The sequence below is a fragment of the Hyperolius riggenbachi genome, chromosome 2 (genome assembly GCF_040937935.1).
Source record: "Hyperolius riggenbachi isolate aHypRig1 chromosome 2, aHypRig1.pri, whole genome shotgun sequence".
NCBI lineage: Eukaryota > Metazoa > Chordata > Amphibia > Anura > Hyperoliidae > Hyperolius > Hyperolius riggenbachi.
This window is the reverse complement of record NC_090647.1, coordinates 200,780,989-200,795,979: the sequence shown is the minus strand read 5'-3', so window position 1 is coordinate 200,795,979 and position 14,991 is coordinate 200,780,989. Positions and strand designations below refer to the sequence as shown.

General features: G+C 45.6%; 1 protein-coding gene across 1 annotated transcript in view; it reads left to right on the top strand.

The window, feature by feature from the left end:
* Positions 1 to 286: 286 nt before the first annotated feature.
* The window catches only part of PCCA (propionyl-CoA carboxylase subunit alpha), a 647,351-nt gene continuing 632,646 nt past the window's right edge, over positions 287 to 14,991 (top strand). The window contains exon 1 of the mRNA XM_068267993.1: positions 287 to 395. Within this exon, the coding sequence (XP_068124094.1) occupies positions 342 to 395 (54 nt within the window). The 5' untranslated portion in view covers positions 287 to 341. The remainder of the gene's footprint in view (positions 396 to 14,991) is intronic.

The following is a 14,991-nucleotide window of genomic DNA, read 5'->3' as shown; positions in this document are numbered from 1 at the left end:
CATTATATCTCCTCACAGGAGAGGCGGGAAGCGGACACCTGGCTCGACGTACAGCCATTTGGCTGACGGCTGTAGAAGCTACAGAAGTATGACGAGCACGCCGGTAACCGGCAGCGTTACATGTCACTGAATGCTTAGGAGAGAGCAGCCTTGTCATACTGCATACGAAACCCCACAGCCCTTCACCTCCCGGCTGCTTCCAGCACAGAGTAGTGCACACACAAGGACGACTGGGGGAGTGTAACCACGCGCTGCTATTTCCAGGCCCTCTATTGGCTGTTTGCCTCTAATCTCCGCCCAAATCCGAGGGGAAAGGTCGAGCTTGCTGTTCACTGACAACGATGGCGGCGCTCAGAGTCTTCCTAGATGTACATAGATTGCTGCTAAATGGCCAGGTGAGGTCAGGTGCCGGGCGGGCACTCGGTGAACGTGCACAGCTAGTGTTAGGCGCCGAGTTTTCATTTAGCAAGGGACAGGGGGGCGTGCTGCAAGCCTCAGAGTGATTTGCCGGTACACCGGTGTTGTATGTCAGTCAGTCTGCCAGTTCTGGTTTGTTCCTGGTTCCATACATGGTGCAATTCCTAGAAGGTGACATAGTCCATGACAATTCTGTATTGTATTAAGTACAACTGTAAGCAAAAAGCTGAGTATGTAGCTAAACTACAGATATAACATATTAAGCAACTGATGATTCTGATTCTGATTCCATTCAGTGCTGCTTTTAAGAGTAGATTATTTCAGACATAATAATACAAAGTTTGACTTGCCAGTTTTTTTTTCAGTGATTACTTAAATTTACTGGAACTGAATCTTGCATAAACTAATCAGACTGTGATGGCTAAAATAGGGTCCCTGGTGTCAGGGGCCCTTTATTGATGCCAAATTCTCCCTTTTGGGGCCCTGAGCTAGCTGCTATGCTTTCCTATGTCTTTTCCCAACTTGTTGCTCTCACGGGCCCATGCAGAGTCTTGGTAGCATAGTGTCTCAACTATCCTAGGGGGCGCACTCCTTGTCACTAGTCTACTTTTGGGAGCCCAGTAGGAAACTTCATAAGGAGCAGTTCTCCAATCACAGCACCGTCTACAGCAGAGTACATTTGAAATCGGCGTCGGTAGACTTGGGCGCAGGATACAGCGGTATATGGCTGGTCCTGCTTCTGCACAAGTCCGGGACGATTTAATTACTATTCCCCCTCCAGGCTGCCATGGATAGTGGGGGAATGAAATAATTCGGCTTCCAGCGATTGCTGGAGGCCGAATTATTATGTTTTTAAGCAACCTCGGCTCCGTCTTCTGACGGAGCCGACGTTACTCACTGAGCGCTGCAATAGGAATGATTCCTATTGAAGTCTATGGAGGCGCCGGCTGCGCCCAAATCTAGCAGCGCTGAAAAGCACTGCTCCGCTACAGCATGAAGCTTTGTGATTGACCAAATGGTGTGGGCATAGTGTACTACAACCTATTGGAAACCTGGCAGTGCGAGAGGGTGTTGTCCACCAAATCACATTAGCGTAAAGGGAACCTTAACCGGCGAGGAAAAATAAATTCACTTACCTGGGGGCTTTCCCAAGCCTCCTGCAGCCGTCAGGTGCCCGCGCCGGTCCTTCGGTGCCCTCCGGTCTCCCTCCGCCGCTAAGTTTCGTTTTCGGACGACTGCCAGTCGTCCTCGAGCCTCTTCCGCATTCCTCGTCGTAAACTGCAGTAAAGCGCGTCCGCATGACGCGTTTGGCGTCATGCGGACGCGCTTTACTGCAGTTTACGACGAGGAATGCGGAAGAGGCCCGAGGACGACTGGCAGTCGTCCGAAAACGAAACTTAGCGGCGGAGGGAGACCGGAGGGCACCGAAGGACCGGCGCGGGCACCGGACGGCTGCAGGAGGCTTGGGAAAGCCCCCAGGTAAGTGATTTTTTTTTCCCCCGCCGGTTAAGGTTCCCTTTAATTTCACCATGAGGTTTCCTTCTGGGTCACCTGAAGTGAGAGGGATATGGAGGCTGCCATATTTATTTCCTTTAAAGCAATACCAGTTGCCTGGCTATCCTGCTAATCCTTTGCCTCTAATACTTTCAGCCATAGACTCTGAACAAGCATGAAGCAGATCAGGTGTTTCTGATATTATTGTCAGATATGACAAGATTAGCTGCATGCTTGTTTCAGGTGTTATTCAGACACTACTGCAGCCAAATAGATCAGCAGGTGTGCCAGGCAACTGGTCTTGTTTAACAGGAAATAAATATGGCAGCCTCCATATACTTCTCACTTCAGTTGTCCTTTAAAGAGAACCTGAACTGAAAATAAAAAGTTAAAATAACCATACACACGTCATACCTCCTGTGTAGCTTACTACTCAATCTCTTTCTCCTCTCCTGCGTCTCTTTTTTTTCCACTGTGATCAATGGATTTCTCCATCCTCCATTTTGAAAATAGCCATTAATTCAATAACAGCTTCCTGGTCAGCACGCTGTTCAACTGTAATACCACCCACTTGAGTTATAGGGAAACATGGACATTACCTTGCAGATTCAGTTGTAACTGACAGCTGCTGATAAATAACTGACAGCAACTGGTATATTTTAGTTCTGACAAAATATTGTCAACTGGAAGAGATCACTGTAAGAAGAAAATGGTGAGCTTCTGAGAGGAACTGATGGCGAGGTAAGTATGCAATATTCATTTGCAGCTACGTCATGTGTTTATTTTAAATAATTTTCCTCACTTCAGGTTCCCTTTAAAGTAGACTAGCACCTGCTCATCTGTCAATCCACTTTCTTTAACCCCCACCCCTCTGCTGGGTCATATTGGAGAGGAGCTCCTGCAAGCATGACGACAGGAATGCACTCAGCCAAGGACTGACAGAGGAATGTGCCCCCCATGACAGTTGAGTTGCTAATCTGCCAAAGACTCTGCAGGGGCCCCAGGTAGCAACAGTTAAAGTGAATGTAAACTGTATTAAAAAAAAAAAGATACTTACCAATGGAGAGGGAAGGCTCTGGGTCCTATAGAGTCATCCTGTTCCCCTCCTGGTTCCCTAATTCCAGTGCAGTCACCCCCTTTAGCAGTATCCAACCGATCAATCTAATCTCCAAGCATCCCCAAGTATTTGATCCCAAAGCATAACATGACTTAGTACTTTGTGGCAAAGTCTTTGCTGGCCAGCACAGTGCTAAATTTCTTGTTGTTGGTCACCAGGTTTGCACAGGAGGTATTTTGGCCCACTTCTCCTTTACAGAAACTCCCTAAATCCTTTTGGTTTCTTGGCTGCTGCCTGGCAATGAGAAGCTTCAGCTCCCTGCACAGATTTTCCATTGGTCTGATGCTACGTACACACATGCGACAACGATCGTTCGTTGTCAACGACGAACGATCTTTTAATTGACGAAAGAACGACCGAAGTAAAGTTAGTTGTAAAAAGTGTGTAACGATCACATCGTTAGAACGAACGTTACACCACGTAAAAGCACTTATTGCGCCTACGCATAAAATTGTAAAGTTCCTTGGAGAAAAAGTGAAATGCGCATGTCCAGCCTGGTACGAACGATCGTTTCCAACGATGTACCACTTTTGCTAACGATCGTCGGTGGTAAAAATCCGCCAAGACAGAACTTTGTTTTGTAGCGATTTGACTCGTTCGTCGTTTGCCTTAATAGTCGTTGGTTCGTTTTTTGTAACGATCGTCGTTGGTAAAGATCGGGGAACGATCGTTACAAACGACTATAGTCGCATGTGTGTACGCACCTTGAGAATTTGGAGGCTCACTAGACCACTCCATGATCTTAATGTCCTTTAGTCATGACTTTGTTCTCTTGGAGGTACTGTAGAATAATCCAGAGGCACCCCAGTCTCCCTCCTCCTCGCCATTCTAGCGCCAGGAGCCTCCAAAACCAGTCAATAAGGGCTTGTTGAATGAGCTCAGCTGCACTGTGCAGCCTCAGATGGCTTGTGCCTGTGCACTAGCACATAGGCAAACAGCTCTGTGCTACTGCGCAGGTGCAAGCCATCCTGCATAGTGCGGGCACATACATTTTTCTGGAATGGCCTAGCAGAGAAGGACTAAGGGGGGGGGGCTTCCCTCTACCCCCAAAAATCTCACAGGTTTGTTTTAGGGCACTCTTTCACACTGGGGCGGTGCGTCAACTTGACGCACTGCTCCCGCACTCCAATAAAAACCTATGGTGGAAGTCACATTACCTGCGTTGTGGTGAAGTGCGTGGTAGTCCTCAATCTGACGTGCTTCCAAAATTATGCACCCACGTGTACCTGCGTCGCTCTGTGTGGGACCGGAAGTCACGTAAGTCTATGGCGACGCATTTTTTTCTAAAACAAGTTGGCGGTGCGCGGAAGCGTATTTTTACAATACGCTTCCATGTACTTCTGCGTTCCAAAAACAGAAAGTGGGCGAAAGCGCGTCACTTCCTGTTTGGCCAGATGCCTAACGGAATATTGTGTAGTAACACAGTATTCCCTGAAGGTCTGTTTCTGGCCCGCACCGCTGACGCCAGTTTACAGTGTGAAACCAGCCTTACGAATAATTGGTCCCTCAATACAGTTTCCTGGTGTTGTCCTATACCCTTAGGCTGGTTTCACACTGTAAACTAGCGTCAGGGGTGCGTCGCTCACACCCCATCGCACCGCCGAAAAGAGGCCTTTGTGGAACACCACGTTAGTATCCCGTGTTCCCTGTCTGACCACCAGCCAAGCAGGAAGTGATGTGCGCTTGCGGTCACTACCTGCTTTAGGTATGTGAAAGCGTGTTGTAAAAATATGCGTCTGCACATATGCACCCGGCGCCAACTTTATTTAAAAACCCTGCTTCCCCATCGACTAACATGGCTTCCGGGCTGACGCAGATCGCCACATGTGGTCGCGAGTCCTGCACGGTAACGTAGTTCTGCGCTACCGTAAAATTTTGCATTTCCGGTGCAGCGCACCGCAATGTGGGAAGTATGAACTTCCCAATAGGTGTTCTTTGTGTTATACTCAGTTTTTATCTTCCTTTAAAGATGGCGACTGTTAGAGTTGATGCCAAACAGCTCTATTTTGGTATCATCTGACCACAGCACTCTCTCCCAAACCTTCTCTAAAAAACTTTTCACTTTAAGGCTGGTTTCACAGTGGGACGTTAAAGTCCCACGTTACAGCAGCCAGTAACGCAGCCTAAAGGTGCGTACACACATGCGACTATAGTCGTTTGTAACGATCGTTCCCCGATCTTTACCAACGACGATCGTTACAAAAAACGAACCACCGACTATTAAGGCAAACGACGAACGAGCCAAATCGCTACAAAAGAAAGTTCTGTCTCGGCGGATTTTAACCAACGACGATCGTTTGCAAAAGTAGTACATCGTTGGAAACGATCGTTCGTACTAGGCTTGACATGCGCATTTCACTATTTCTCCATGGAACTTCTCATTTTTATGCGCAGGCGCAATAGTTGCTTTCTGTGATGTAACGTTCGTTCTAACGATCAGATCGTTACACACATTTTAAAACTACCTTTACTTAGGTCGTTCTTTCATCAATTAAAAGTTCGTTCGTCGTTCTTAACGAACGATCGTTGTCGCATGTGTGTACGTAGCATAAGGCCACATACACACATCACACCATAGTCTTTTGAAAATTAAAGATCACAGACCAATCTTACCCCCTTCCATGTAGTATGAGAGCCATACTCTGCACAGTCTTTTCTATGGAGCTGAACTCCGCATCAGAAAAAAAATCTTTGCAAGATGCTGCACACACAGGTGCTGTACAGACACAAAAGATCAGTATCTGCAAAAGATCTGTTCCTGCCAAAGATCCGTTCCTGCAAATTGCATTCATAGTCTATGAGATCTGCAGATCCTCATACACACCTTGTTTAACTGGCATTCATCTGCAGATCAGACATTCATCTGCAGATCTGAAAATCCATCCTGGTGGATCTGGTCTGCAGATGAATGTCTGTTAAACAAGGTGTGTATGAGGATCTGCAGATCTCATAGACTATGAATGCATTTTGCAGGAATGGATCTTTTGCAGGAACAGATCTTTTGCAGATACTGATCTTTTGAATGTCTACAGCATCTTTGTGTGAAGCATCTTGCAAAGATTTCTGTCTGATGGGGAGTTCAGCTCCATAGAATAGACTGTAGGTATGGCTCTCATACTACATGGAAGGGGGTAAAATTGGTCTGTGATCTTTCATTTTCCAAAGACTATGGTCTGATGTGTGTATGAGCCTTAACTCACAGCACTGTAAAATCAATTGTGCTGTTCACAGTGCCCACGTGGCGTTATATAGTAACGCAGCACGTTTAAACAAAGTGCTGCATGCTGTACGTGATACTGGGCTAAGCAGCGTTAGACTGCTTGCACATGCTCAGTAATGTTGGAGGAGGAGGTCTCCCCTCCTCCTCTGCAGCCAGCCACATGGCTAATTAATATTCACTGCACTGCAGATACTCCTGGTATGACTGTAGTGCTGTCCGGATCATGAACGAATTGTTCATTTGATCCGGATCTTTTTTGTGAGTCGAATCATCCGGATCATCACAGTGAAAGATTCGGTTCACAGTGGATGTCTGTCTGGAAGAAACAGGACCATACAGAATGTACAGTGCAGGGAAAGTCCTGTCCTGCTAGTCATTTCACCCAGTCTGCTTCCCTAGTAAAATGATTCAAATGATTCGGTTCAAAGATCCGGATCTTTTCAATGATCCGATTCAAATGATCAGAATCCTTAAAAAGATCCGGACTTGCTATCACTAACCTGGAGCGGCTGCTTTGAGAGCTGCATAACGCAGCTCAATCTGACGTCCAACTTCAACACCACCATACGTTGCGTTAGGGGCACGTTATGCGACCACAACGTCCCCTAAAACGCAACGTCTTGGTGTGTAAGTAGCCTCAAGGACTAACGGGGCGAAATACTAAAAAAAAAAAAAAAAAGCTTAAATACCTGCATGAAATTTGAATGCAAGGAGGTCGCTATCCACGCCCTCCCGTTCCACCACCCACGTCCTCCCGTTCCGCCGGGTCCCCGCTGCTCAATGTTCCCCTTCCCCCCCCCCTCCCCCCCCCCGGGGCCGGCTCCCGACCCCACAGCCCTGGCCAGGCTCTCCTGCCTAAAATGGCTGCTGGAGCTGGCTGCGACTGCGCAGTCCGCATAGACGTGAGTGCGGCTGCGCAGCTCTAGGGCCGCCCCCCCCTCCCCGAGCCACGCTACAGGCTGTCTCCTGTAGCGTGCATCAGGGGGAGGCCCTAGAGCTGCACAGCCCCACTCGCGTCCATGTGGACTGCAGTGGAGGCAGGAGAGCCCCATCCCGGCTGTGGGGTCGGGAGCCGGCCCGGGTGGACATTGAGCAGTGGGGACCCGGTGGAATGCAGCGGATGGCGTCCTCCATGCATTCAAATTTCATGCAGGTATTTAACTTTTTTTTAGTATTTCGCTTCGTGGGTCCTTTAAGGGTACCTGTAATGAAACAAAGGTAGGTGGCCAGTGTAACTTACCTGGGGCTTCTTTCAATCCACTGTATTTTTTCATGTCCTTCACAGACTTTCCACTTGGTTCCGTTCAACAGCTGTGCTACTCTAAAAGCGGGCTGACTGAGCCATTTATGAGCCACTGCGCAAGTGCTGCCCTGACCAGACTCCTCGATTGAGTTTCCGTGGAAGGGAGCACTCGACGAATGCGCAGTAGCAGTTTTTACAAACTGAGCAAGCGCAGAATGCTCCCAGCTAAGAGAGTGTTCGAGGAGGTGTGTAGCCTGGGGCTGCTTCTAAAGCTATTAGGACGGGATAGCTTCTGAATGAAGCAGAACAATGGTGAGGGACCAGAAGGACTATGGGGGACTTAAAAAAGCCACAGGGTTACACTGTCCACCTTTGCTTCACTTTAGGTTTCCTTTAAGACAGGCCTTTGCATGTACCTTCTTGTGCTTCATTATGTAGTAGCGTGTTACAGTGGCGTACATATCATAGGGCTGCAGGTGCTCACAGCACCGGGTATAGCTATGGCTAGAGGTGCCGCTGTGGTTCTCAGCCACTGTGTTCTTCCACTTGGGATCTTTTCTCATAGTTTGGGCAACATTTGGGAAAATAGCAGCAGGCAGTGCAGGGAGTGTACTACTTCCTGCACTAGATGTATAACCCTACCCCTTCCTGTCCAATGGGCAATGTGTCTCCTTGCTCGCTACACACAGTCTGCAGTGTATGGATGTGCAGAGCAGCAGGGTGAGTAGAGAGAATGATTGCTGTGCTGCAGCTGGGACAGTAGCAGGCAGAGGTGGCAGGACGTGTTTAGTACTTCAGAAGTTGCCTGTCATTAGTAGCCATGTGCACTGGCTGCTGTAATACCAGAGTGCCCTGGACTATGGATTATTTAACCTGATTAGAGTAATTAATCAATAATGCTGCGCAGTCTGCTGTTGCAGAAGCCATGGATACAGAGGCTGACAGACGACTTCTGTAGTGAGCAGAGAAGCAAGCTCTAGGCAATTTAGATTAGCTTGATTGCAGGTAATTTTATCTCTTATTTATTTTCCCAGCTCCCCCTCCCATCCCGTTGTCTGCCCCATGGCACTTTCCTCTTTTCAGATTTTAGTGGCGTCTTTTAACAGCATGTCCCTGCCAAACAGCCCTGGTGATGTCTGCAGTCCTGGTTAGAGGTCTTCCTGCCATTTCTCCTTTTCCACCAGGCTCTCCCCCTTTTCTGACTGTCGTCAGAGGAGCTCACAATTTAATTGTACCATAGTGATAGTCTAATGTCCTACCATATTATTATTGTGTATTTAAATAGCACTGACATCTTCTGCATCAAATTGGATTAAAATTTGTGCCGCCAAGTGCATGCCTGATGGACGATGCAACCAATTTTGGGCCAAGCATGTTGATCTGACATGCTGTAAGGTGTCGGGTTGTCGTGGTTGGTGGGGTGCGCAGTGGTAATGGCGAGCAATATTGGGACGAGCGAGGAACGTGACAAAACCCCCGACACTGACCCCGCTAATGTTCCATGTGCAAGTGATACATTACCTGTCCGCCGCTTGCTCCGGGCTCTGTCACAAGGCCGATTCCGGGTCAATTTCAGCATGTAATTGATCGGGAATTGGCCTGCAGTGTATGGTCAGCTGACAGATCTTTCTCTAATCAGATTCGATTAGAGAGAGATTTGTCTTTTGGTCAAATCTGCTCACCCCCCAACAGTGCATGTTTTGCACATAAATTCACATATTCACAGAGGGGGTAATTAGTGTCTCCGCTATGTCAATACAGTAAGGGCCAGTTCAGACAGCCGCTGTGTTAGTCATTTAAGCGCTGTCCATTTAAAAGAATAGTAGTAGTAGTTTACTGTCAATGCAAATGCCACACTCGATCCCATCGTCTTGTTTCATCCTGGACTAGGAAAACTGTGGAGCTTCCATGTCCCCCTGCTGGGGTCAAAACGAACGTATTGGCCAAAAGAGGGGAAGTGGCCCCAAGGGTTGCCAAAAAAAGCATTTGACTGAGATGCTGGGCTGCTTGTTCATATGCCTGTCTGTACCAGCCCTAACTGTATGGATTTCCGCAAATCATGAACTTTTAGTGGGTCATGAGGACAGGTTTCATAAATACTAGTGTAGATGTAAGTGGGCAGGTACAGCTTGCTATGTTATTTCTCAGCCTCTAAGCCTGCCCTTTGTGATCTTAGGTTACCGGTAACTATAAACCCATCGTGGCTTTTGATTCACATTTTATAAGGCATACTTTTGCAATTCAGGTGAAAGGTATTTTTTTTTTAATAACATACGGATATTAAATTACACAATGCTTAAAGAGAGCTTGTATTTTTCAAAAACATAAGCCTTAATAAATGGCCAGCACTAGGTGGTGTCCTAAATGTACCCAAATCTTTTCCCCTTAAAAGACATGTTAACTTATAACATGATTATTCTACATTCAATTCTAATATTCTAAATTAAACTGTAAATCACGCCTGAAACATTAGTACCTCTCTTATAAAATCAACATACAGTTAGTTTTACTTTAATAATTGTTTCATCCAGTAGAAGCTTAGGACATTAAATGAGCAGTAACACTGAGGCCCCTTTTTACACCTGCATTCCAAGTGTGTGTTGTGTAACCCAGTTTTACTGCAGGGTAATGCAATGACAATGCAAGTGTATGGGGTCTATCACACTTACCGCATCACATTACGTCTCTGCAAGGACGACAGAGGAGCACGACCTCCAGAACAAGTAGTATGCTACTTAGCTGAAGACGCTGCTGGGCTCCGGGGACCATAGTCAAGTTAATTGGGGTGACCTGGGAGGGTTCGGCAGCTGGCTTGGGGGCTCTTGGGTAAAAAAAATGGGCATAATTCTGCTTTAGGGTAGGGGGGCTTGGGTCTGTTGGAGGGTGTCTGTCTGGGGATGGCCCCAATGCAAGTTGAACCGGCCCTGTTAGGCAGGGAGCCCACTAGATAAGGCAGATCATTAAAAATGCAAAATGCACACGCATGAAAAAATGCAAATGCATAATAAAACTCAAATCCACAAACACAGAGAAAATGCAGAAACGCCCATGCCTTAAAAACCATATGCTTTTCTGGACAGACAAGTGTGCTTCTCAGAGACACTGGATTATCAAGATAGTCAGTAAATTGGCATAGTTGAAAAGGATAGTACAGTTATGGATCCCCCTATCTGGAACAGTGGGTTTCTATCTACTAGCCTGGAGTTTCTCTGTTCCTCTTCAGGTAATTCTCTCTAGATCAGGGGTGTTGAACTCCAATACAAAATGGGACGAAATTGAACACCTGGACCAAGTCGTGGGGCAACCTCAATGTCTACTGGCCTCCTACCTCCCTTATAAAGTTCTCTGATGTCTAATGGCCTCCGCTCTCCCCAACACAGTTCCATGGTGTCTAGTGAACCCCTCCCCCCTATATACAGTTCCCTGGTGTCTTTTCTCCCTCCTCCCTCCCCTATACAGTTCCCTGGTGTCTTTTGGCCTTCTTCCCTCCCCTATACAGTTCCCTGGTGTCTAATACCCCCCCAATAGTTCCCCTGTGTCTAGTGGTTTCCACTCTCCCTTATACAGTTCCCTGGTGTCTAGTGGCCCCTTTCCTCCCCTAAAAAGATACCTGGTGTCTAGTAATCCCCCTCCCACCCCCCTAAACAGTTTCTTGTGCCTATTGAGGAAATTGGTTGTGGGCCAAACTTGATGGCTATGTGGGCCAGATTTATGCTCCAGATCAGGTGTATCAAACTCAATCACATAAGAGGCCAAAAACTTAAGTCCTGGGCCAAATTATTTATGAAGATTTAACATTTATTAAACAGTCTCAAATTAAGCAGTATAGCTATAGCAATGGGGGGTTGTCTCCCTGGGGTTGTCTCTCTTTTGTCCTTCCCAGCAGCATGCAGCTGCTGCGAAGAACAAAAGAGAGACAACCCATACCTGGAGCAGGTAAATGTTACACTCTGCTATATGAGGAGAGTGTGTGTGGGAAGGGGGGGGGGGGGGGGGGAGGTGGTTTGTGTGTTTTATCAGCCATATGAGGGGAATAAGATCCTAGGAGAGTCCTGAGGGTTATTGCTGAACATTGGTTTAAAAGGAACCCGAAGTTTGAGACCTATGGTGGCTGCCATATTTATTTCATTTTAATCCATGCCAGTTGCCTGGCAGTGCTAATCTCTTTGGCTGCAGTAGTGTCTGAATTGTACACCATGAAGCATGCAGCTAATTTTGTCAGATTTGTCAATGTCATCTGATCTGCATGCTTGTTCAGGGTCTATGGCTTAGGCTAGGTTTCCACTGTAGCGTATTTTTCTGATTGGTGAAAATTTGCATGTAAATTGTTACGCATTAGTTAAATATACGTAATCTGCCTAGTAACATTTTAGTCATGACTGCTGACAACTTCCTGTAACCATGGATCTAATGCGAATTTTCGGGCAAATAACACGAAAATTCGCATTGCCTATACAAAGCATTGTACATGAATCGTACGCGATGTCTGAAAAAATGATACAGGACCTCAGATTTTTCCACGCGTACGAACTCGTATCAAAATTCGCATTGAATGGAAACAGCCCTATTCTCTAACATTAGTTGCAAAATCAATGCAAATTTTCTGAGAGAAAAATCTGACACATGCTCAAGTGGAAACAAGGCCTTAAAGTACTAGAGGCAGAGGATCAGCAGGACAGCCAGGCTATGTGTATTATTTAAAAGGAAATAAACAGGTCAGCCTCCATATCCCTCTCATCTTGGATTCCCTTTAAACTGACACAGTTTCAACCCAGAAAACTGTCGCCGTTGTGCTCTTTGAATGGGAAGGCAGTGTGCTTTCACTGCTTACAGTGATGCACATTTGAGGGCCACCTAAAATAGCAAGAAGGGAGACATCACCACAGATAATAATCTCCTGCAATTTAATGATCTCAAAGCCCTCTTTTCCTTGCCCAACTCCATGTACTTCAGATACCTACAGCTCCGTCATGCATTTAACTCTTAATTCCCAAGTGACTCCCTGACGGTGCGATCCCATCCCTTGGAGCTTCTCCTAGCTCATTCGGGCCTGATAGGGATTATATCTCAGATATACGTAACCCTCATGGATAAAGAAGCTAGTTTAACCAACCACCTTCTTCTCAGGTGGTGAGTAGACATACCAGAACTGACGGATAAGGAATGGGTTGACACTCTCGCTCATTTCGTCTCCACCCCAATTGCTGCTAAGCACAGACTAACCTCCCTCAGATACCTATACCGAACTTACCTTACACCACATAGGCTCTTGAAGATGGGTAGGATGGAGGACGATCGGTGCTGGAGATGTGGGGCCCCTAATGCCTGTTTCTTCCATATGTTCTGGGACTGCCCACATATTAAGCCCTTCTGGAGGGACATTCACAAGACGTTGACTGTGATAATAGATATCAGAATCCCCCATACTCCTATGGCCATGCTCTTAAACGTCTTTGGTACTATTTCTCTTGCAGAGAATAAACTATATCTAACAAGACTCCTATTAATGTACGCCAGAAGGGCGATAGCGTTAAAGTGGAGGAATTCCTTGCCGCCAACTTGTACAGAATTTAAAGTACATGTTGTTAATGCTGATTTGCCTACTTATAATAGTGTTTATGACAACAGAGGTTCATGTAAGAAATTTTACAAGATATGGTCAAAGTGGCTGAGAGTGTTTAAAATTGAAATGTGATATATTTATGTCTCTGACGTGTAACATGCATTAATAGCAAAGTATATGTTCTGCTCTTTTCGGATGTATCACTGGGGGGGAGGGGGACTAGACCACCTTGGGGAATGGAACCTGTATTGTTTCTTGTTGTCTGTGTAAAAATCAATAAAAATTGTTTAAAAAAAAAAAATAGGAAGAAGGACTGCATTCAGCCCGCGGGCCTTGAATTTGACACCTGTGCTCTAGATGGTAATAGAACCTTCTTGACTATAAGGCCTGGAACCCACTGGAGCGATTTTGTGAGCGATTCAAACCGCTAGCGATTTCCCTAAACGCTCAGCTAATTTATTGGATGGGCCAAATTCCACTGGAGCGATTGCGTTTAACAAAATGCAGGACATGCTGCATTTTTAGCGGTTAGCGATTTAGTGTTAGCGTTTTTGCAATATAAAGTATATAAACGCTGGCATAATCACTCATCAAAACCTACACAGAGCGATTTTGCTAGCATTTTGAAGTTACTGCACACTGTAACAAAATTAAAATTAATTGAAAGGACCAATCAAAGTTAAACCGCTAATCGTTAATTGCTACACAACTGCTGGCAAATAGAATTCACTTTTTAAAATCACTCCTGAAAACGCTCATAAAATCGCTTGCAAACTGCTCATACTAAAACGCTAGCGATTGCGTTTTGTAGTGGGTTCCAGGCCTAATACCTGGTCTTCCAGAAACCTCTGGGAGGTAAATTCCACATAGCTAAACAGCCTAGGCTGTGATATCATTGGGAGGGCAGGGCTGTATACCAGTATACAGCAATATATAGATATTGGAAGCCTTAACCCAGGATAATTAACATAAAAGCGGGTAATGAATAAGTGACTACGTTCTACTATATGTAACTATGGTTACTCTTAAAGTTATCCTCTGCCTATGTAGTTTTGCATTACTGTTACTTAACCACTTCAGGACCACAGTCTTTCTACCCCTTAAGGACCAGGCACTTTTTTTCCATTCAGACCACTGCAGCTTTCACGGTTTATTGCTCGCTCATACAACCTACCACCTAAATGAATTTTACCTCCTTTTCTTGTCACTAATAAAGCTTTCTTTTGGTGCTATTTGATTGCTCCTGCAATTTTTACTTTTTATTATATTCATCAAAAAAGACATGAATTTTGGCAAAAAAATGATTTTTTTAACTTTCTGTGCTGACATTTTTCAAATAAAGTAAAATTTCTGTATACATGGAGCGCGAAAAATGTGGACAAACATGTTTTTGATAAAAAAAAACCCCATTCAGTGTATATTTATTGGTTTGGGTAAAAGTTATAGCGTTTACAAACTATGGTGCCAAAAGTGAATTTTCCCATTTTCAAGCATCTCTGACTTTTCTGCGCACCTGTCAGGTTTCATGAGGGGCTAAAATTCCAGGATAGTACAAATACCCCCCAAATGACCCCATTTTGGAAAGAAGACATCCCAAAGTATTCAGTGAGAGGCATGGTGAGTTCATAGAAGATTTTATTTTTTGTCACAAGTTAGCGGAAAATGACACTTTCTGACAAAAAAAAGAAAAAAAAAAGTTTCCATTTCTTCTAACTTGCGACAAAAAATCTGCCACGGACTCACTATGCTCCCCTCTGAATACCTTGAAGTGTCTACTTTCCAAAATGGGGTCATTTGTGGGGTGTGTTCACTGTCCTGGCATTTTGGGGGTGCCTAATTGTAAGCACCCCTGTAAAGCCTAAAGATGCTCATTGGACTTTTGGCCCCTTAGCGCAGTTAGGCTGCAAAAAAGTGCCACACATGTGGTATTGCCGTAC